A 23,108-nucleotide genomic window follows, 5' to 3' on the forward strand; every position below is an offset into this window, starting at 1 on the left:
CTTCCTGACCTGGCTATTTTTGGCCAGCAAAAATGTCTGAGGTTAGTCAGACTGCACCTCCACATCTAGGTTCTCCTTAGGCAGGCCATATACTGTACGCTGCAAATTTCTTTCCTGCAACCACGGGTTGCAGGAACAAAATGTGCACAATTCAAAACAGACAGTGCTGACAGGGGAATCTCTCCTGCGGCATAGACTTTGTGTTCTCCCAGCGGGAGAAGCCGTGCCCGCCGCGATAAGACAGTGACCGCTAGCAATAATTGCAAGTAAATGCAGCAGTCTGGTTGTACCCAAGTTGATTGGTCGATCAACTTGGTACATTCAGCCTTGCCATACACAGTTCGAATCTCAGTCATTCCTGCCGAACCAGACAAGATTCCAATGGTTTGTGGCCAGCCCTAATGTTTATGGTGCTTAAGCACCCAACTGGCCTGTCTCAAGGGAAATGATTGAGTGGACAGTGCTAAAAACTGTATTAAATCCCTATTGTTCCCCTTGAGATTAGCTGTTTAAAGTGGTTGTGAAGACTGATGTTTTTTTTACCATAATTCATTCTATTCATGAAGGTAAAAAAAAGTTCAGTGTGCTGCTCCTCCTACAGCCCCCCCCCCCCCCAATACTTGCCAAAATCAAATCCAGCGCTGTGCATGGGAGCCTCAGCTCTCTTGGGTCTCGCTCTACTAATTGGCTGAGACATTGGCTCCTGCTGTTGTCAATCACAACCAGTGAGAAGGGAGCGAGGAGGGAGTGAGGGGGGGGGGCGGCCCGGATTTCAGAACCCCATTGAAATCAATGGGACCCGAACTTCGGTAATCAAAAAGCACCATTTTGAAGCCCTAAAACCAAATAAATGCCCCTAAAAAGTGCCTAGGGTTCTGGTTCATACCCCAGGGACTATTAATCACACAAAAAAAAAGTTCTTAAAAATTGTCATTTTTGATAGAGAGCCAATTATTGAAAAATAAGATTTCTTTGGATTTAGTGTCTGGGTGTTTAGTGTCTAAAAAGTGTACCTGTGAAGTTTTAGCTCTGTAGCATGTCCAGAACCAGATTATTAGTATTAGAATTAATATAGAACAGGTTAGTAGCTTCACTACTTTTACACCCGGCTTTTTGTTGCAGGCGTTTTATTGGGCTTTTTTGAGGACATGTTTGGAGTCAGGCATGACATCAGAACTTCTGTGTAGCGGTATATATACACACACACATGTATGTATATATACACATACACATATATAGGTGTGAAAGTAGCAGAAACCTATGCTTGCGCTAATGAAATAATTAACAGGCATATGTCTCCGCTCCTATCACACCTATATATGTGTATGTGTATAAATACATATAAGTGTGTGTGTATATATACCCCTATACAGAATTTCAGATGTTTTGCCTGCCTCCAAAGACCCCCAAAAAATGCCCAAAAAAACGCCTGCTGCAAAAACACACCTGGGCGTTTTTGTAGCTAGCGTTTTTTGGGGCATTTTTTGGGCGTCTTTGGAGGAAGGCAAAACATTTGTACTTCTGTGTAGGGGTATATATACACACACACATGTATGTATATATACACATACACATATATAGGTGTGAAAGTAGCAGAAACCTATGCTTGCGCTAATGAAATAATTAACAGGCATATGGCTTCTCTGCTATAACACCTATATATGTGTATGTGTATGTGTATAAATACATATAAGTGTGTGTGTATATATACCCCTATACAGAAGTTCAGATGTTATGCCTGCCTCCAAAGACCCTCTAAAAAATGCCCCCAAAAAAACGCCTGCAACGACTTACATCTCAAGGATCAGGACATTAAGGGCTATGTGAGATGATTACAGCCACACACACCTACACAGGTTGAACTGGATGGACTATTGTCTTTATTCAACCTCAGCTACTATGTAACTATGTAACACACCTGGGTGTTTTTTTTTGGCGCAGGCGTTTTTTTGGGCATTTTTTGGGCGTCTTTGGAGGCAGGCATAACATCTGAACTTTTGTATAGGGGTATAGGGGTCAACCCGAACCGTTCGATCATCCCTAATGACTACAAACATTAAACTTATTCTCCCTCAAGAAGAGGCGCTTAAGAGGGGATATGATCACAATATACAAATCTTTTAATAATGACTAAAGTATTGGGAGAAAATTGTCTATGGAAAAAACATGCAGCCTCAAAATGAAGTTGGACAATGAGCATTTTTTTCTTAAAATACATAAACAGTTCTTTACTGTTAGAGTAGAAAAGATGTGGAACTCTCTTCCACAGTTAGTGGTATAAGCTGAAAAGGCAGATATATAAAAATACTATTAGATGCAATTCCCAGTAAACACAGTATACAGAGATATGGAAATTTGTAGCATTATATACACATGTATAGGTTGAGCTACATGGACCTTTGTCTTTATTCAACCTTACCAGACATATACCTATGTATGCCAAAAGACAGTCGGATTGGGCTAACATGTTCAGCTGTCCTCTTATATTTACTGTATCGACACACACATTGAAGAAGTAAATTTGCAGAGTAGTTAGTCCTAAAAAATGAAGGGACAAGAATTTCACAAATCTTTAAAGTCATTAGGTGTTCATGGAAACTAAAACATGAAGTTAACAATACACATTACGAGAAGGAAGTCTTGGAATAAAATTACCAGTGGAATTAATAGTAGCCTACCAGATGTTCTTTTAGCGTTTCTTTGAAGCCTTCATTGACAGAATGCCACCACAAATAATCTAATTTCTATATGTATGTCATGTGTTACACTTGAAGAGATCCTGCTGCAGCAGTTGGAGGAGAACTTCTCTTGGGAGGCACAGACCCTAAGTACTTCACGGGAGATTTTCACTATCTAAATGTAACTCGTATGGCTTACTGGCAAATCAAGACTGATGAGTAAGTATTTCACTAATTATTCCTTAATCCTTTAGAAGATACATGGTGCGGAAAAATGTAAAAAATGAAAGGGGGAGGGACACAACTGCCATTCATTGCTCTTGCTACTCTGGGAACCCCAGGACAGTGTCTGTGCCACTGGGAAATATGCAGGTGCCAGTTGACAGTTACTCCTTACCCTTTGTGAACAGCAGATTCATGTAATCCAGTCATACATTATTTTGGTTGTATGACCCAGAGATAACCACATAATTACTTACAGGTCGTGTGGCCCAAAGGCCCAAAAAAAAAAAGTATTATATTAAAGTGATCATAAAGGCAGAAGGTTTTTTTTATCTTAATGCATTTTACGAGCAAATTACCGACTTCTGACGGTTCACAACCTTGAACCTGATCCTGATTCTGCACCTGTCTGCCTGGCTGCCACTGAACAAGGCTTGTGACCAGATTCCCTAACACCACTGGAAGAACTCCTGTGTCTCCAAACTACAGCTCACTAATACAGCTTCCTGGCTCCTATGCCCTTCCACTACTCCAGCAGCCCCTGTCTCCACTACCAGGAATGCTTAGATGGGAATTGCACAAAAGGCCACTCTCATCATCTAGGGCTTCACACAGTGGCGGTTTTAGGCATGGGCGAATGGGGAAGCCGCCCGGGGCGGCATTTTTTCATGACACGTGGGGGGTGGCACACGAACTTGGAGGAAAAAAAATCATCTGTGCTGCTAAGCGGTTTTCTATTATCTATGATACCTGCGCTGCCCCTGCTGCTGAAGGAGCCGCACAGAAGCTGAGCGAGCGGAGAGGGGAGGGACTTTCTTACAAATAACGCACATTTCATTCAAAATATTTTAAACACAGACCAATAATTTGCACATTTTTTTTATTTATTTAATTGTGTGAAATGGCTAATAAAAATAGGTAATAAAAAATGATTATGATATGGAGGTGAATTGGTTTAGTCTTGACTTCTGGTCGTGAGTGACAGCGTTGGGGGATGGGAAATCTGTTGATTGCCGATTACTTAGTAAACGCAGCGATGGAAAGAAAAAGGCCAAAGCTGTCAGGTGCCCAATTTAGGAAAAAAAGAAAAGAAGATGAGGAGAAACGGGCAAAAGATAAATGTATGCAACAATATTCTCTCTGTATGATTAAGGTATTCATGTCATTTTGTTAATTAGTGGTCTAACGTTAACTCTTAGGTTTGTTGTTAGCCTTCTTGCTTATGATGCATGCTATGCTTACCTTGCTAAGAAAAAAAAAAAAAAACACAGTAAAAGCCTAATATACAAACCATCACAGAAATTCTAATGGTTCCTATTAAATACCATTGTGAACCATTAACTTTTTTCCAGTGAAACTATTACAAAATTCCTTATTGTAGTGTGTTTTGGGCACTTTTCCAATAGGATTTACGATCCCACCCACCAATAGAATCCATCATATACCAGCAGACACTGTTATACTTACCATGGTTGAGCCCATGAGGTACCACGGAGCTGCCGTGAGAGAGGCTTTAATTGAGGTGAGAGACAACACCAAAGACCCTGCTATAAAGGCTGAGGCCCAGTCTTTGTCTGAGGAGGTGGGGGTCGTACCGCTTCAGCATCTGCACGGTTGTTTGGTATGACATGCTATCTGCAATACAGCATGTCCGCAAACTCATGCAGTCTCCAAATATGCATGTCGACCTAGCTGGGAGTCTCGCCCAGGGAGCAATTTAATGTAGAACCGCCCCTGGCTTTACAGTCAGGTAAGCGACACTTACCTTTAAGAGAGAGAAAATTTTCCAATGATGAGGGCTGCTCTCCAAGACTTAGACTTGGAGGAAATATTGGCATCGATGACTACAGAACAGAAATGGGAATTCTTTAAAACGACTGTATGTGAACACCCTGCAAAATTTATTCCCATTGGCAGGAAATTTAAAAGACTTAAGATAAAACCTATGTGGCTCACAGCCAAAGTTAAAACTATAAATTATAAAAAAGGGCTTTTAAAAAATATACAAATGAAGCAACATTATTATAATTTAAATTTTACAAAGAATATAACCGAATATGTAAAAAGGAAATGAAGACCACAAACGTTCAAAACGAATGACAGATTGCAAAAGATAGTAAGACAAAGCCAAAGAAATTCTTCAAATATATTAATAGTAAAAAGGTCAGGTCTGAGCATGTAGGCGCTTTACAAAATATTATAGAGTGGGTGACTGGGGACAAAGAGAAGGCAAATCTATTAAATACGTTCTTCAGCTGTGTATACAAATGAGCATGGGGGAGCTCATGTCAATAATGGGGATGATATAGATACAGCCCTAAATTATCCACAATGGCTTAAAACTGATATGGTCCGGAAATATTTAGACAGAATAAAGGTGAATAAAGCACCTGGACCAATGAGTACTGTTCCTAAAAGGATTGAGCTTTGTCATTTCATAGCCATTGTTTCTAATTTTTAGGGACTCTTTAAGGACTGGAATAGTACCACTAGATTGTCGTAAGGCCAACGTGGTGCCAATATTTAAAAAGGGGTCAAAGTCTTTCCCAAGTAACTATAGACCTGTTAGTTTAACTTCTATAACTGAGAAGATACTGGAGAGTTTAATAAAAGACCACGTGAGTTTTTGCCAGAAAAAATAATTTTCAGCAAAACTCAACATGGATTCATAAAAGACAGAAGTTGCCAGACAAATCAGATTTTTTTTTTATGAGGAGGTGAGCAAAACCTTGAACAGAGGGGTGACTGTTGACATGGTATACCAAGCTGGGACATGGGACAACAAGCTTTGCAGTGAAATATCATCCTTAAATGATGTCTCCAACTTCCAAGCCAACCTCAATGCACTGTTTAATTGGGCAATTGTGGAAAATGAGGTTTATTGTTGATAAATGTAAAGTTATGCACATGGGGGCTAAGAATATGCATGCATCATACATACTAGTGGGAGTGCAACTGGAGGAATCAATGGTGGAGAAGGATCTGGGTGTTCTGGTAGATCATCAGCTTAATAACAGCATGCAATGCCAAGCTATGGTTTCCAAAATGAACAAAGTCCTTCCTTTTATTAAGAGAGGTATAGAATCCAGATAGAAGGAGAGATATAATTTTGCCACTGTACAAATCATTAGTAAGATCTCATCTGTAATATGTAGTTAGGTTTTGGGCACCAGTTCACAAAAAGGATATCAGGGAACTGGAGAAAGTACAGGGAAGGACAAGCAAACTGATAAGAAGCATGGAGGAGCTCAGCTACAGTGGAGAAAATAATTATTGGATCCCCTGCATATTTTGTAAGTTTTCTCACTTTGTCAAAGAAATGAGGGGTCTATAATTTTAATCATAGGTGTATTTTAAATGAAAGACAAAATATTAACCAAAAACACATGATGCAAATGCTATAAATTAAGTTGCAGTTCAGTGAGTAAGATAAGTATTTGATCCCCAAACAAAACATGACTTAGTACTTGGTGGAGAAACCCTTGTTGGCAAGCACAGAGGTAAGGCATTTGTAGTTAGTTACCAGGTTTGCAGGAGGGATTTTGGTCTACCCTTTACAGATCTTCTCTAAATCCTTAAGGTTTCTTGGCTGTGTCTTGGCAACTCAAAGTTTCCGCTCCCTCCATACATTTTCTATAGGATTGAAGTCTGGAGACTGGCTAGGCCATTCCATGACCTCAATGTGCTTCTTCTTGAAAATTCTGACTAAGACCCTACGATCACCATCCCTACAGTCAAGCACAGAGGTGGAAACATTATGCTTTGGGGCTGTTTCTCTGCAAAAGGAAAAGACCAACTTTGCTGCAATGAGGGGCCAATAGATGGGGCCATGTATTGTGAAATATTGGCCCTCAGTCAGAACACTGAAGATGGGTCGTGGATGGGTCTTTCAGCATTAATTACTACCCGACCACCTGCCGCAGTTTTACTGCGGCAGGCAGCCCCTCCTGCGCGAATCGACGTAGCTCTACGTCAGTCCCGCACCTGCAGTTAGGGAGCGAGCGCTCGCCGTCTGCAGTGCGCTTTTGCCCGCATTTGGCAGCGGGGACTCTGATGCATGTGGCTCCCATTGCCGCCAGCCACCCACGATCGCTCTCCGTTGAGAGAGAAGGACGGACAGCTTTTGTAAACATCTCTCTGGAATGATCACAGAGCACCTGTGATCCTTCTATATAGGATCAAAGGTCTCTGTTATCATTTCAAAAGCCCAACCCCCATACAGCTAGGAACACTCCCCTAGGTACACATTTAACCCCTTGATCACCCACCATGTTAACCCCTTTCCCGCCAGTGTCATTATTACAGTAGCAGTGCATATTTTTAGCACTGATTATTGTAGTAATGTCACTGATCCCCCCCAAAAGTGTCAAAAATGTCAGTTAAGGGTCCGATATGTCCGCTGCATTGTAGCAGTCCCGCTAAAAATCGTAGATTGCCGCCATTACTAGTAAAAAAAAAAAAAAAACAATAAAAATGACCTAAATCTTTCTCGTAGTTAGTAGACACAATAACTTTTGCGCAAACCGATCAAAATACGCTTATTGCGATTTTTTTTAACCAAAATTATGTAGCAGACAACAAATTGGCCTAAAATGTTAAAAAATACCAAATACCAAAATACCAAATACCAAAATACCAAATACCAAAGTGATCAAATACCACCAAAAAAATTTTTTTTTAGGTACATCATCGAACAACCACGCAATTGTCCTTTAAAATAATGCAGTGCAAATTGCAAAAAAATGGCCTGGTCATTAGGGGGGCAAAGTTTGCACCTAAAATCAGATGGCCCCCAAGTACCTGGCCCTGATATCTGGATTGGAGGGGGCTACTTTACCCCCAAAACGCACAGGCACTAAGCATAAAGTGGCAAGTCACTCTGCTGTTTCTTCTTTCTCCAAGATACGTAGTTTTATTGGAGACTGCACTGTCCCCTTTGATGTTGTACTTGATGCAGGAAGTTCAGGGAAGAAGCACTAAGAAAACTGGAGCTGGCACATTGTAAATGCAGAGATACAAAACTATAAAAATATTTTGTTGGGAATTAGTGTGTTGCCCTTACTGCAATCTACTGTATTTGCCATAAATTCTCTTGTGGGGTAGTGACTAGGCCAACCATGTTAAAGGGATCAGCAGCAAGCTTTAAAAGCTAGAAGTTGGCTTCTTGTACTTTTATTTTTTGTATTTTTTAAAAAAATAAAAAATTGTGATAACTTTTTTCCTTATTTTACCCACCTATGGACATTTGTGGCTAAATTCAATAAGAAAGCTGTATGTTAAAGTTGATGTGAAGAGGAAGTCATAAAGCTCTTTAGCCCTCAGAAAACAGGAACCATCTTTCCTTTCTCCTTTGGTAGTGTGCCAGCTTGTTACCTCAAATAATGCATTTTATCAGTAGTTTTTACTAAACAAATTAATTCCTGCATGTTGTGGAGCTTTTACAAAAAAGCATCATAATTCAGGTGTGCCAAGAGAAGCTTGATATCTAAAGACAACCCTGTCCACCATGGTTGTGAGCACTTCCCAGCTTGGAATCTTAATGCACAACTTAGAGGTGTAACTAGAAGCTTCAGGGCCCCGTTGCAAGAAACCATTAAGGGCCCCCCTGACCCCATCCCTGGGCCATTGCCACTGACCCAGGGCCCTTTACTCCCATCACAGGGCCCTTTATTGGGGTCCCACAGCAGGACCCTTTCATGTGTTCTGCAGTGGGACTCCTTCCTGCATAGTTGCCAACCTTTCCAAAAAAATTTCAGGGGCACTTTTTTTTCTATTTGTTCAGCCCTCCATTGTAGGTGGAGAACGTATCTTAATTAGGGGTGGGCCATTTTAAATCATAGTGGTTCTACAAGAACCATCTAATGCCATATCCCTTTGCAGCATTCTACATTCCCCAGAATACATGTCCATTACACCCGCTGCTCCATAAAGGACAATGGATGGACAGATCGGGTCCGCCTGAAAAATGGACAGGCGGACCTGATCGGTCTGCCAGTTACATAGTTACATAGTTAGTGAGGTTGAAAAAAGACATCAGTCAATCCAGTTCAACCTATGATGTGTGTGTGTGTTTGCTTTTAACCGTACATTGTATACCCCTGTATGTTGTGGTCTCTAAGGTGCCCATCTAATAGTTTTTTGAAACTATCAATGCTCCCAGCTGATACGACTGCTTGTGGAAGAGAATTCCACATCCCTACCGCTCTTACAGTGAAGAACCCCTTGCGCATTTTAAGGTTAAATCGCCTTTCCTCTAGTTTTAGTGAGTGGCCACGTGTCTTATTGTATCTCCTCTCTCTGAATAGTTTGTTCCTTATGCTAGGGTCGCCAGTACAGTATTTGTACATTGATATCATACCCCCCCTCAATCGTCTCTTCTCCAGAGAGAATAAGTTCAGTGCTTGTAGTCTTTCCTCATAGCTGATGTCCTCCATTCCCCTAATTATTTTTGTTGCCCTTCTCTGGACTCTTTCCAGTTCCAGCACATCCTTCCTGAGGACCGGTGCCCAGAACTGGACAGCATACTCCAAATGTGGCCGGACCAGAGTCTTGTAGAGTGGGAGAATAATCTCTCTATTTCTGGAGTGAATCCCCTTTTTTATACATCCCAGTATTCTGTTGGCTTTGCTTGCAGCGGCTTGGCATTGCATGCCACTGCCAAGCCTGTTGTCTACCAGTACCCCCAAGTCCTTTTCCATCCTAGACTCACCCAGAGGTTCCCCCCTAGTGAGTAGCTTGCTTTCTGGTTTCTGGCACCCAAGTGCATTCCTTTACATTTTTCAACATTAAACCTCATCTGCCATGTAGTTTCCCACCCCGTTATTTTGTTCAGGTCCGCTTGTAAGGTTTCCACATCCTGCATAGAAGATATTGGCATGCTTAGTTTAGTATCATCCGCAAATACTGAGATTGTACTCGATATCCCCTCCTCTAGATCATTTATGAATAAATTAAACAGGATTGGTCCCAGGACAGAACCCTGGGGGACCCCACTTTCCACACCCGCCCAATCCGAGTACTCCCCATTAATCACCACCCTCTGGACTCTGCCCTGGAGCCAGTTCTCTATCCAGGTACTCACCTTATGGTCCATACATACCTTCCTTAGTTTGTACAGTAAGCGTTTGTGGGGAACGGTGTCAAAGGCCTTTGCAAAGTCCAGATACACCACATCCACAGGCTTCCCTTTATCTAGGTGGCAGCTCACTTCATCGTAGAAGGTTAATAGATTGGTTTGGCAAGAACGATTTTTCATGAATCCATGCTGATTACTACTTATAATACCGTTTTCATTACTAAAGTCTTGTATGTGGTCCCTTAACATCCGCTCCAAAATCTTGCAGACTACAGATGTTAGGCTGACCGGCCTATAGTTACCCGGGATACATCTCGGCCCCTTTTTAAATATTGGTACCACGTTGGCTTTTTTCCAATCAGCTGGCACCATACCCGTCTGTAAACTATCCTTAAAGATCAAGAATAATGGTCTGGCAATCACCTGGCTGAGCTCTTTCAGAACCCTCGGGTGCAAGCCATCCGGTCCCGGTGATTTATTTATGTTAAGTTTCTCTAGTTTAGTTTTAAGTCTATCTTCTGTTAGCCATGGCGGTATTTCCTGAGGTGTGTTGTTTAGTTTGGCCTTACAAGCTGGGTTAGTGTAGCCCCCCGATTCTTTTGTGAAGACTGAAGAGAAGAAAATATTTAACAGTTCCGCCTTTTCTCTGTCCTCAGTGGCCATATTTCCTTTGTCATCTTTTATGGGGCCAATGTGTTCTGGCCTCGCTTTCTTACTGTTTATATACTTAAAGAACTTCTTGGGGTTCTTTTTACTCTCCTCCGCTATATGTCTCTCGTGTTCTATTTTAGCCGCCCTGATTTCATCTTTACATTTCTTATTACACTCTTTGTAGTGCTTAAATGCAGCCAATGACCCCTCAGTCTTGTATTTTTTGAAGGCCTTTTCTTTAGCACTAATATGCATTTTTATGTTGGAGTGTGAAAGGGGCCTTACTCATCTCTGCTCTGTACCCACTTGATGTGCACCTACAGCCCCCAGCACCTCTCTGTACCCAACACACACACACAGTCTATGCACCCTCCCCTGCAGTCTATGGCACCCAGCCAGTATGAGCTCCATAATCTGTTGTATCAGCATCTATGAATTTTGAAGATAGTAGCACTCAGTTAGGATAGTCCTGTACTGTGTGACCCCCCCGCCAACACACACACATATACATGCAGACACACATATACAGTATGTACACACATGCATATACACACACATATATACTCACATGCACATGCATGCACACACACATATATATTATATATATATATATATATATATATATATATATATATATATATATATATATATATATTGTATAAATGCCAAGGGCACATGTGCTCAGGGGTTTTCAGCTGGAGAGCGGGATCCCAGAGGGAGGGGGTGGCTGCCCCTCCTCTGTATAAGTTGCCATGCGGCCTCAGGTGGTTGACCTGAGGGCCTAAGAGTTAGAGAGGAACTTATCCCGGAGGTCCTGCAGAACTGACTGGAAGGGAGATACTGGAAAGGATCTGATTCTGCATACAGTGAATACAGATCTGTGTCAAGGGGCCTGTTCTGAGGAGGCCATCCCTTTAGCTAGAAGATTCGGTGGACAGGTGTCAGTAAACTGGATGCTAGAGAGTGTCCCGAAGATAATGTAGTTCATCAAGTCTGTTGCTGGAGAGAGAGCAAGAAGACTTAACCCTTTCCATACCCGTGGCAGTATGGTTAAAGCAGTGTGACTGCTTCCACAAGTAACCTGGTGAGGCCAAGAGAGAGTTGTCCTTATCAACTGTAAATAGTTCAAGTTGGAGTATACCACTATTCTCTTCTCATATCCAAGTTCCATAATAAATATCAAAAACCAAAACCCTTGGACTGTTTATTGAGTAACGAGCCATTGGGAATAAGGATGGATATGGGAACTGTTCCTAAGTGACTGTCTGCAGAGAAGGCCCAACAAGTCATCACACAGCAAGCCCTACGGGGACAGTGCTACACCTGTATACAGTGGAGAGGGCAGTGAAGAGTGGAGGGGCTACTGACCTGGGCAGGTATTGGCTTCAGTGTACAAGCAAGACTTGTACACTGAAGCTGATACTTGCCCATGTCAGTGGCCCCTCCCTCTCCACTACCCTCTCCACTGTATACAGGGAGGTGATTTGCTAGCTGGAGGGAGATCCCGTGGGCACCACAGAGGTGCTCATCACCCCCCCCCCTCCACTGCATAGTGAACTGACAGCCAGGGGTGCAGGGGGAGACAGGTCTAGGCCCCCCCCAGACAGTGGTGGAACGCAAGTGCGACTGTTTCAACCCTGGTAGTTCTGCCACTGGCACAACTACACCGCATCTGAATACCACAAACCAAAAATACTGTTTAATTTATTTTTATTTGTAATATTTAAAGCAAACTCACCCATCCTCCACGTATCCATGCTTTTTTTTGTTGATGAATCGCTTTTAAAAACACCCTTTAGCATTTCTGACTGTGGCCATCTTGAGTAAAGCATGTAGCATTTACTTCCTAAAAATCCATCTGCCCTTAGCTCAGGCAAGCAGGCAGGAGGTTGAGCTAAGCTGGAAAAACCCCTCCTACCATCCTGAAGACTCCTGGGTTGTTTGACATCATTTACCTAGGCCTGGGAATCAGCAGTTTAAGCAAGTAAATACCATATACTTTCTTATATATTTAATAATGCTAGCAGCATAAGGATTGTAATCATTGTTGATTGAGAGAGTGAAGTTCCACTTTAATTCTCCTGCAGCAGTAGGGGGTAGAGGTTGTCCTTCTGCCTACTCCATAAAACTTCTGCAGAAAGAATGAGAACCTCTTATAATGACCATGGTGGGTGAGCAGACCTTGAAACTTAATTACAGTGTTTTTCACCAAAGTTACTAAGACATATAAACTGTTAATAAGTGATTCAGATTTGAACCTTCTTCCAGAAAATGAAATGTTAATTTCGGATTTACTTTTTCTTTAGCTTCTGCTTTTTACTGACCTGTAAAAATGATATGAGAATTGCAAGGTTTAGGATTTCTCTTTCCTCTCCACAGAGTAAGAGTCGGTAGTCAACTCACTCTCTGCAAAGGTGGTTGTCAAGCCATAGTAGACACTGGGACTTCTCTGATCACAGGACCAACTGCAGAAATAAGTGCTCTCCACAGAGCAATGGGCGCTCTTCCGCTTTTGGGTGGTGAGGTAAGAACTATATGTAATTCATGGGTGAACTATACACGTATATTTTAAGGATTACACATATTTTAGCAAACATTAATGCATATTTGTTATCTTTCTCAGTTCTTTAGCAAATGATGTAGGCATTACCATACCCTCTTTGAAATGGACTGCTAAGTGGGAAAAGGGTGAGCAAGGAGGAAAGCTCCAAAGATCTATCATCATTTTTTAAAAGTTCTGTCCCCTATGAAACAAAATACATGTAATTTGTCCCACGTTTTTCTAATCCTAGTCATGTGGTTCGACCTGCACCCCTCCCTTCCTGCGCACCCGATCCGTCAACAGCTATGAAGGAGATGGCTGATTCATAGCTTTGACTTGACTCGGCTGTGGGCACTTTCCCAAGACAAGCAAGAGCAAGAGGAGTGCAGAGGGAGGGAAGATGTTTCAGTCTCTGCATTACTCTTGCCATTGCTTATCTGAGGAAAGTGGTCACAGCTGAGACAAGCTGAACCTATAAATCATCCGTCTCCTTCATAGTTATTTTTGGGTCGTCCTTGGCAGGAGGGGAGAGGGTGCAGGTTGGATCTCATAACTAGAGTTAGAAAGCACTTAGAAACATTGGACAAAGTACCACATGTACCTTGTCCCATAGGGGACAGAACTGTAAAAAATATGATGATAGTTTTTCTTCTTTAAAAGCACCAGCAATCATACTAATTACCCTTCAGGATCCTTCTAATTTAATCAGTCCAATACCAAGTCCCAACACAGAGTGACCCTTTGAACCTTAAAACATGTTGGCTTTTTTTTACATAAAATTCTGAATAAAATTGAATCTGGGCTTTATATGTCCTGCTTTTGGTGCTTTCCTCATTTTACTCCTAGTCCCTACCCTTTGGCCACCACTTCTGGAAGAGCTGAATAAGGAGATATATTCCCTATTCACTGCGTATGACTTAAATGAGGAAAAGTCTGCCTTTATTATAACCACCTTTGCAGTCTGAGAAAAACAGCCTTGGAATCCTTTCCGGTGCCATGTGTTTAGGTGCTGGTAGATTTCTTGTATTTCAAGCATTCATCCCTGTGTGCATACTGCTCTAAACGTTACTACTGCTAGGTGCACTATCCATCGACAACAGCGACAAGCCTTAGCGGGGCTGAATGATGCACTTGTGCCCTACCCACCTAAACGATGAAGCCTCATCCACTGAGGCTAAACACCCAGTGTGCATGAGGCCTGTTGCATTGGATGTCTGCAGTTTTACCTAAAGCTCTGTGCAGACACCTGTAAACAGTATTGTACAACATACAAAATGCCCTAAGGTTCCATAGTTAAAGGAAACAACATTTGACTTCTAGCTGGCCATGCAATATACAATTGTCTTGTTCAATTTCCTTTAGATTTAACTTCAACTATGTAGTGCAAGGGCCTGACTGATTGCATACAAACTAAAAGTGTAGATTTGACCTCATATTGTATGGTTTTGGTAAATCTAAAGGAAAATGGTACAGCTTTAGAAAGGTATAGCTGGCTGTAGACTGAAATGAAAATGGAGTTTATAGTAACATAAAACAAAGCCTCATCCCATACATAGTTCTGTACCACTTATAAAGAATATACTGTATAACCGCAACAATTTATATTCCTTATATGTGTCTGTTGTACTATGTATCCTGTTCTCTTTGTATTTCTCCCTTTGTGTGAAATACCTGATGATCCTGCCAGCCCCTCTGCTGTCCTATTTCAAACTGACCATGATAGGCATGAGACTTCATCTATCAAAATGTGGTCAGTTTTCAGGCTCTGCTGGGAGCACAGCCACCTGACCTCCAATGGCCAAGACTTGTGCTGACACACCCTCCTGCACAGTCTTCAACTGGGAAGATCAATGAACTTCTGTTTCTCCACCCCTAGCTCTAAGCCCCTTATGCAGCTGAGAAAAGGGATTATTTGATGATTTATGAAAAAATAAAAACTGTATTTTTAATGTGTGTGTGTGTGTGTGTGTATATATATATATATATATATATATATATATATATACACAGTATATATACTGCTCAAAATTAAAGGAACACTTTGAAAACACATCAGAGCTCAATGGGGAAAAAGTATAATGCTGGATTTCAATACTGAACAAAAAGATGCCACATCGTTTGATGGAAATAAAAATTATCAACCTACAGAAAAGGTTGAATTCAAAGACACCCCGAAAATCAAAGTAAAAAAAAAAGATGCAACGGGCTCTTCCATTTTGCTTAAATTTCATTGCAGCAACCCAAAATGATACTCAGTAGTTTGTATAGCCCCCACGTGCATGTATGCATGCCTGACAACGTCGGGGCATGCTTCTAATAGGACAATGGATGGTGCACTGGGTATTTCCTCTCAGATCTGGACCAGGACATCACTGAGCTCCTGAACAAACTGGTGTGCAACCTGGCAGCGTCAGATGGTCTGAAACATAATATCCCAGAGGTGTTCTATTGGATTTAGGTTAGGTGAACTTGGGGGCCATTCAATGGTATCAATTCCTTTATCCTCCAGGAACTGCCTGCATTCTCCCGCCACATGGGGCCGGGCATTGTTGTGCATCAGAAGGAACCCAGGACCCACTGCACTAGCGTAGCGTCTGACAATGGGTCCAAGGATTTCATCCCTATACCTAATGGCAGTCAGGGTTCCATTGTCTAGCCTGTAGAGGTCTGTGCGTCCCTCCATTAATATGCCTTCCTAGACCATCACTAACCCAACACCAAACTGGTCATGCTAAATGATGTTACAAGCAGCATAAAGTTCTCAATGGCTTCTCCAGGACCCTTTCACATCTGTCACATGTGCTCAGGGTCAACCTGCTCTTATCTGTGAAAAGCACAGGGCACCAGTGGCAGACCTGCCAATTCCTGGTGTTCAATGGTAAGTGCCAATCGAGCTCCATGGTGCTGGGCAGTGAGCACAGGGCCTAGTAGAGGACACCAGGCTCTAAGGCCACCCTCATGAAGTCTGTTTCTGCTTGTTTGGTCAGAGACCTTCACACCAATGGCTTGCTGGAGGTCATTTTGTGGGGCTCTTGCAGTGCTCATCCTCCTCCTTGCACAAAGGAGAAGATACCTGCTGATGGGTTAAGGACTTTCTACGGCCCTGTCCAGCTCTCCTAAAGTAACTGCCTGTCTCCTGGATTCTCCTCCATGCTCTTGAGACTGTGCTGGGAGACACAGTAAACCTTCTGACAATGGCACATATCAATATGTGCCACCCTGGAGGAGTTGGACTGCCTGTGCAACCTCTATAGGGTCCAGGTATCGCCTCATGCTACCAGTTGTGACACTGACCCCAGCCAAATGCAACACTAGTAAATATATATTCATTACTGGTAAAAACAGTAAAACCGAATGATCAAACCCAGTACACATTAGCTCCAAAACAGTAACCACAAATAAAATGCATATAGCAACTACTATAAAATAGAATAAAAAACAACATAGATGCTGAAAGAACTGCAAATGATCTGTCAAGCACTAGCAGCACTTATTCTTTGTGCGTCAAAATAAAGTGTCCATACAGTTCAAGCAAAATCTACCCAGTGAATGGTGATAATATCTCTATGTTGTCTGGAGGTAACCAGGGTGACGAAACCAAATGTCCCAGTCACCACACCTCGTGAAGAGCTCCCCTTCAGATAACAGACTCACCACATTTTACATGGATTGACCTTAGGAGGGTAACCCAATGGTTGGGCCTCAATCCATAGATTGATCCTCATAGATAATAAGATATGAGGCACATAGTGTAATCCTGTCAAGATTATTAATTACCCCAGATTTTCCCCCTTAAAATGACACTCACAAGGTATAAAAATAAACACAGCAAAATAATATCACTCAAGGGATTCAGCACATTCGGTATCTCTCACCGCTATCTTGTAAACACTCAAGTTTGGTGATTCCCGGGTAGATCCGAACTGTCTGTCACTCACAGAGGCCGCATGGTCACACCCCAAATGCGTTTCGTCATTACGTCTTCATCCGCTGGCGTGGCCACACGTCCTGACTTTAATACTTACAGTCCAAGGGACAGGAGTGTAAACCCCCTCCGTCGGATAATGCAAGCAACAATAATAGCATGCCGCGCATTGCATACAGTATATATCAGCGTCCCTTCATAATTAAGTGCATGTCACATTAAACCACCACCATGGAAGTCGGGGGAGCCGGGGAGGCGGCCTAGGAGTGCAAGTGTCAGGAGAAACCCTTCCATCACTGCAAGTACAGGGAGAAAGGAATGATTTAAAACACCCTTCATTCCTTTATATCCAGTAAGAGGCTACCTGTTTTACTTGGTGAAGGTACAACTGATTCACCCTTAGTTTTTGAGGTGTCATCAGAGGTTTCTTTGGAATGATCATCACATATATGCCTTTTCATCTTTCACTCTGGTAAGAAGTATATTCAAGAGGTGGTGGGAAACTGTTACAACCTTGCTGAAAATCACTTCATCACCAGTTTAACTCTTCAGATTTTTCTACACCTGAATTTTTCTTTGGAGAAAATCTGAATTAGTTCAGCACCTGTTTTGGACACTAATAGGGCTCTTTCACATGGGCTTTCCGTATGTCCGCAAATCATCCTACTTTTTTGCGGATGATTTGCGGACATAATGAAAGTCTATGGCATTGCGGATGTCAGCGGAATACCATCCGCTGACATCCGATTTTCTTCCTTTCAGTTCTGTTCCGTTTTTTCGAACGGAACAGAACTCTATTTTTCCTCCGTTCAAAAAACGGAAAGGAAGGAAAATCGGATGTCAGCGGTGTCATCCGCTGACATCCGCAATCCCCATAGACTTACATTAGGTCCGCATATCATCCGCAAACGGATGGGATGATATGCGGACCTACGGAGCGGGTGACAGAAATGTCATCCGCTCCGTGAAAAAAAAAAAAAAAAAGGACCGCAGCGGAGCTCTCACACGGAAAGCCCGTGTGAAAGAGCCCATACTCTTTTGTTCAGCACTTGCTTGGACATTAATTATCTGTTCTTTTTGTTCAGCACTTGTTTTGAATTTAAGCCTTTGTGGACTTTTCATCAATTACTTTGTTTATATGTAAATGTTCATTATCAGTTTATTGTTTATTTAAACAACACACCACATTGTAGCGCACCAAACTATTTTCACTACATCTTTATGTAGAGCAACCGTTCTTTTTTCAGATCCTCAGAGTTCTTTGCCATGAGGTGCCATGTTGAACTTTGAGTGACCGGTATTTGAGAGTGAGAGTGATAACACCAAATTTAACACACCTGCTTCCCATTCACACCTGAGACCTTGTAACACTAATGAGTCACATGACACTGGGGAGGGAAAATGGCTAATTGGGCCCAATTTGGACATTTTCACAGTGTATAAAAAAAAGGGTATAATAAAATATTTACAAAAATGTGAGGGGTGTACTCACTTTTGTGAGATACTATATTTGACAGATACATTGAGTCCCAATGGAATGAATGTGGAATTCGATCTTAATTGTTTTATAAGTGACTTTTAGAATATGCTTATATATCCATAGGGTAAGTTAGGCCTAATATGAATTAAATTTTGGTTGATGGGATTTTTGACTTCGATCCAATTTGGCTTCATCCTTGCATAAATGGCCAAAGTTTGTATGTTTTATGTATTTGTTATTATTATCATTTATTTGGTTGTAAACTGTATCCATATGTAAAAAAATATGTGGTTTAACAAGGAGGGGTTGGATTTGGACATCCAGGGGCCGCCTAAAGAAGTGTGTGTGTGTGTACCGGTTTGCTCAAATTGGATGCTCCCTTCAATGTATGCTATACACACAGCTTTAGAATTAATGTGACATGTTCTTAATTATGAAGGGATGCTGAACACTTTGATCAGTCCCCACTGACATATGTAATGCGCGGCATGCTATCATTATTGTTGCTTGCAGTATCCGACGGAGGGGGTAACACTTCTGTCCATTAGACTATAAGTATGTGAGGTCAGGACGTGTGGCCAAGACGTCTGACAAAGGTGTAATGGTGAAACGCATTCGGGGTGTGACCACGTGGGCTCTGTGAGTGACAGACAGTTCGGATCTACCTGGGAATCACCAAACTTGAGTGTTTACAAGAGGGCAGTGAGAGATACCGAATGCGCTGAATCACTTGAGTGATGTTATTTTGCTGAGTTTATTTTTATACCTTGTGAGTGTAATTTTAATGGGGGATCTCCGGGGAAATAAATAATCTTGACAGGATTACGCTATGTGCCTCATATCATTTTATCTATGAGCATCAATCTATGGATTGAGAATTAACCATTGGGTTACCGTCCTAAGGTCATTACAAGGTAATCAATCCATGTAGAAACTGGTGAGTCTGTTATCTGAAGGGGAGCTCTTCACGAGGTGTGGTGACTGGGTCATTTGGTTTGATTACCCTGATTACCTCCTGACAACATAAAAAATATATTATCACTATTCACTGGGTGGATTTTGCTTGGACTGTGTGGACACTTTATTTTGATGCACAAAGCAAAACTAGTGAAACACAGTCAGAAAAGATGAGTAGGGCAAAGAAATATCTGGAGCCTCCACCCGTAAAACCATTCCTGTTTTGGAGGTGTTGCCCATCTAGTGCACCTGTTGTTAATTTAATTAGCACCAAGGCAGCTGAAACTGAATAACAACCCCCTCTGCTATTTAACTGACCAGATCAATATCCCAGCAGTTTAATTGACTTGATGCTATACTCTGATTAAAAAGTGTTCCTTTAATTTTTTTGAGCGGTGTATACATATCTATATATATATATATATATATATATATATATATATATATATATATATATATACCTACACAAATGTTTTGCCTTTTTATTTTCATGTTAAACTGAATGAGTTGTTTTACAAGGTAAGGGTTCCCATATGCTTAGGATGGGGAGAGAGTGGCTGAGCACTTTCTGCTTCTGCTGAATATTTAGATTATTTCTGTTACCAATCTTTGTTGATTAACGATGTTGTGTGTTTTTTTTGCTTAGTATATGGTAAACTGCAGTAAAATACCATCGCTTCCTGTTATTTCCTTCATTCTGGGAGGAGTGCAGTACAACCTTACAGGAGAAGAGTATGTCCTAAAGGTATATTTCCTGCATGTTTTATACCTCTCACCTCATTATCGTCATGCAAGAGCATCTAGGGTTGGATATATAGCGTATGCCATAGATGTGCACCACTGGACCATTAATAAAGAATCTGCATCCCAGTCATATGAGTCTATGAGAAGAACATGCATACAGGAAAAAAATTAGAAATGTGGCAGGGTGAAATAGGGATGGTTAGACCAATTATCCAAAAAACAACAAACTGAAGTTGCACCGCTTAATTATTGGTGGTATCCCATATATTGAAATTAGATTGACAGCTTCATATTATGACACACCAGGTTGGAACTTGGTATACCACATCTTCAGGCTTATACTACAAGGGAGGACTTACTACCATGAGATTATTATTATTATTCAGGATTTCTATAGCGCCAGCAGTTAATGCAGCACTTTACAATGTTAGAGGGAGACAATACAGTTACAATACAATAAAATACAAGAGGATTAAGAGGGCCCTGCTCAGAAGAGCTTACAATCTAATGGGGTGGGGCAGGTGGTACAAGAGGTTGTAACAGTAGGGAATGAGCTGATGGAAGATTAGTTGGCGGTGTGATAGGCTTCCCTGAAAAGATGAGTTTTCAGGGATCGCCTGAAAGCAGCTAGAGTAGGAGATCGCCGTACAGGTTGAGGTAGAACGTTCCAGAGGATGGGAGAGGCCCTGGGGAAATCCTGGAGACGAGCATGAGAGGAGGAGACAAGGGAGCTTGAGAGTAGGATGTCTTGAGAGGAGCGGAGAGGACAGTTTGGGTGATATTTGGAGACAAGTTTGATGATGTAGCTCGGGGCAGAGTTGTGAATGGCTTTGTATGTTATGGTTAGTATTTTGAATTTAATTCGCTGGGCAATCGGGAGCCAGTGTAGGGATTGGCAGAGAGGGGAGGCAGACACTAAGCGGTTGGTAAGGTGGATAAGCCTGGCAGCAGCATTAATGATGGACTGAAGAGGGGGTAGCCTATGAAGTGGTAGGCCTATGAGAAGAGAGTTGCAGTAGTCGAGGCGAGAAATAACAAGGGAGTGAATGAGTAGCTTGGTGTTTTCAGTTGTTAAAAAGGGGCAAATTTTTGAGATGTTGCGGAGGTGAAGTCTACAAGTTTTTGACAATGATTGGATTTGGGGCTGAAAGGACAGGACTCTTTGCTGTTAGAGTTGTGAACCCAAACATCAATAAACTTCATAAAAACTGTACCTGGCAATTCAGATGGACCATTCAGTGTGTTTTTGACTTCCAAAAGAATTGACAAGAACATTTTGGGACAGGAATCTTGAGCACAAATAACATTTACTTTTCATGTTAAATATTTAACACACAATCAATTAATGTATCACCCCTGATAAACTCCTTGATTTCACCTCAAGATGAAGAGGTTTTTTTTTAGCTTTGTTGTGTTTTTATTATTTTTCCAAAATGTTTCTGTAGACAGAAGATTTTTTTACAGATTTAGCATTTAAAAACCCTACATTTTTATTAACAGAATAGTCACCTCACCTTCTAGCTTAGTCCATACATTGTGCATCTCTATTTGATCTTGATCTGTGATTATTTTATTACTTCTAATGATTCTTTTTGCACATAGATATCGAAGATGGGTAGAAATTTGTGCCTCAGCGGATTCATGGGTTTGGACATCCCCCCACCTGCAGGACCATTTTGGATTATTGGGGATGTCTTTATTGGGCGATACTACACCGTATTTGACCGAGACACCAATCGTGTTGGCTTTGCAAGATCAATTTAGATAACTAGCTTGGGTGGAAATATGAAAGCTTAATGCCTGCTGTGCTGGAAATGAACAGATTGAAAAACAGCTGTAATTGTCTTATTTTTTTGTATTTTTAACGGCATTTTAACAAGGGAGAAAATATTCCGTTTCAAAATGTGGCTTTCTCTTCCCAACCCACATGTCTTTAGCTATTTACTTGGGTTCTTATTTTGTGTTTTATTTTTTATTTTTTTGCCCCTTATTCCATGTTTTGGCGGCTCTGTCCATAGATATGGTAATATTTCAGTCTATTCCCATGAAAACCTTCATAATGTTATGAGTACCTCCATTGGTACAGTAGTTCAGACCCTAATGAAAAATGATGGTGCAGGACCTTCTTTAGTTACCATTTTACATCAGAACTTCTGGAAAGTGATCAATCCTTAGCTGACAGAGTCCTAGAAACTCCATGTCAGTATCAAGATCCCAAAGATTCATACCTGTAGACAACCATGGCACATAATCTGAATATGCTATTTTTGTTCTGGCTTCTTGAAAGGAAACTGCATCTATCCCTATGTTGTTTTGCATACCCTTGTATTCTAGGTGCAGGCTATACACAGGTCCTAGTCTTGTCTACTAGGACTCCATAAATGCGCCCCTCTGAATGCTAAGCCTCATCTTCTGTTATTACGCTGTCAAATGCCAGAGCCTCTGCTGCCTTTAATGCTTTAACAGAAGTTGGAATTGGTTCCAGGAGGGGAGGCTTAATCTTAATTTGGAGAGAATTCCAACCCAGTTCAGGTTCACTTTATTTGATGTCACAGGTCATGCTGCTTCTGCCTTGTTAAAGTTTTTTCTATTTGCTTCTCCTAAAATGCGTTGCTTCAAGAGTTTTGTGTACCAGCTAAGGGAAAAATGTATATACAGTTGTCCTTGAGAAAAGAATTATAGGGATGTGGTTATATGCTTTACAAACAAAAAAAAAACGTTGGTGGAAAAATTGTATAATAAACAAATAAAAACTTAAGGCAAGATGAAATAAGAGAGCAATATAGAGGCAAAGATAACAAAAAATTTGCTTATGTTGCATTTGTCATTGACAA

At 41.4% G+C, this 23,108-nt stretch overlaps 1 protein-coding gene across 1 annotated transcript in view; it reads left to right on the plus strand.

Moving 5' to 3' along the window:
* LOC309568009 (cathepsin D-like) overlaps window positions 1-22,195 on the plus strand; it is a 96,552-nt gene extending 74,357 nt beyond the window's left edge. Inside the window, exons 6-9 of the mRNA XM_082273574.1 lie at window positions 2,775-2,897; window positions 13,006-13,150; window positions 20,177-20,275; window positions 21,877-22,195. Of these exons, the coding sequence (XP_082129700.1) occupies window positions 2,775-2,897; window positions 13,006-13,150; window positions 20,177-20,275; window positions 21,877-22,038 (529 nt within the window). The 3' untranslated portion in view covers window positions 22,039-22,195. The remainder of the gene's footprint in view (window positions 1-2,774; window positions 2,898-13,005; window positions 13,151-20,176; window positions 20,276-21,876) is intronic.
* Window positions 22,196-23,108: the final 913 nt, after the last annotated feature.

This window comes from Pelophylax lessonae (assembly GCF_965119305.1).
Source record: "Pelophylax lessonae genome assembly, chromosome: 12".
NCBI classification, from domain to species: domain Eukaryota; kingdom Metazoa; phylum Chordata; class Amphibia; order Anura; family Ranidae; genus Pelophylax; species Pelophylax lessonae.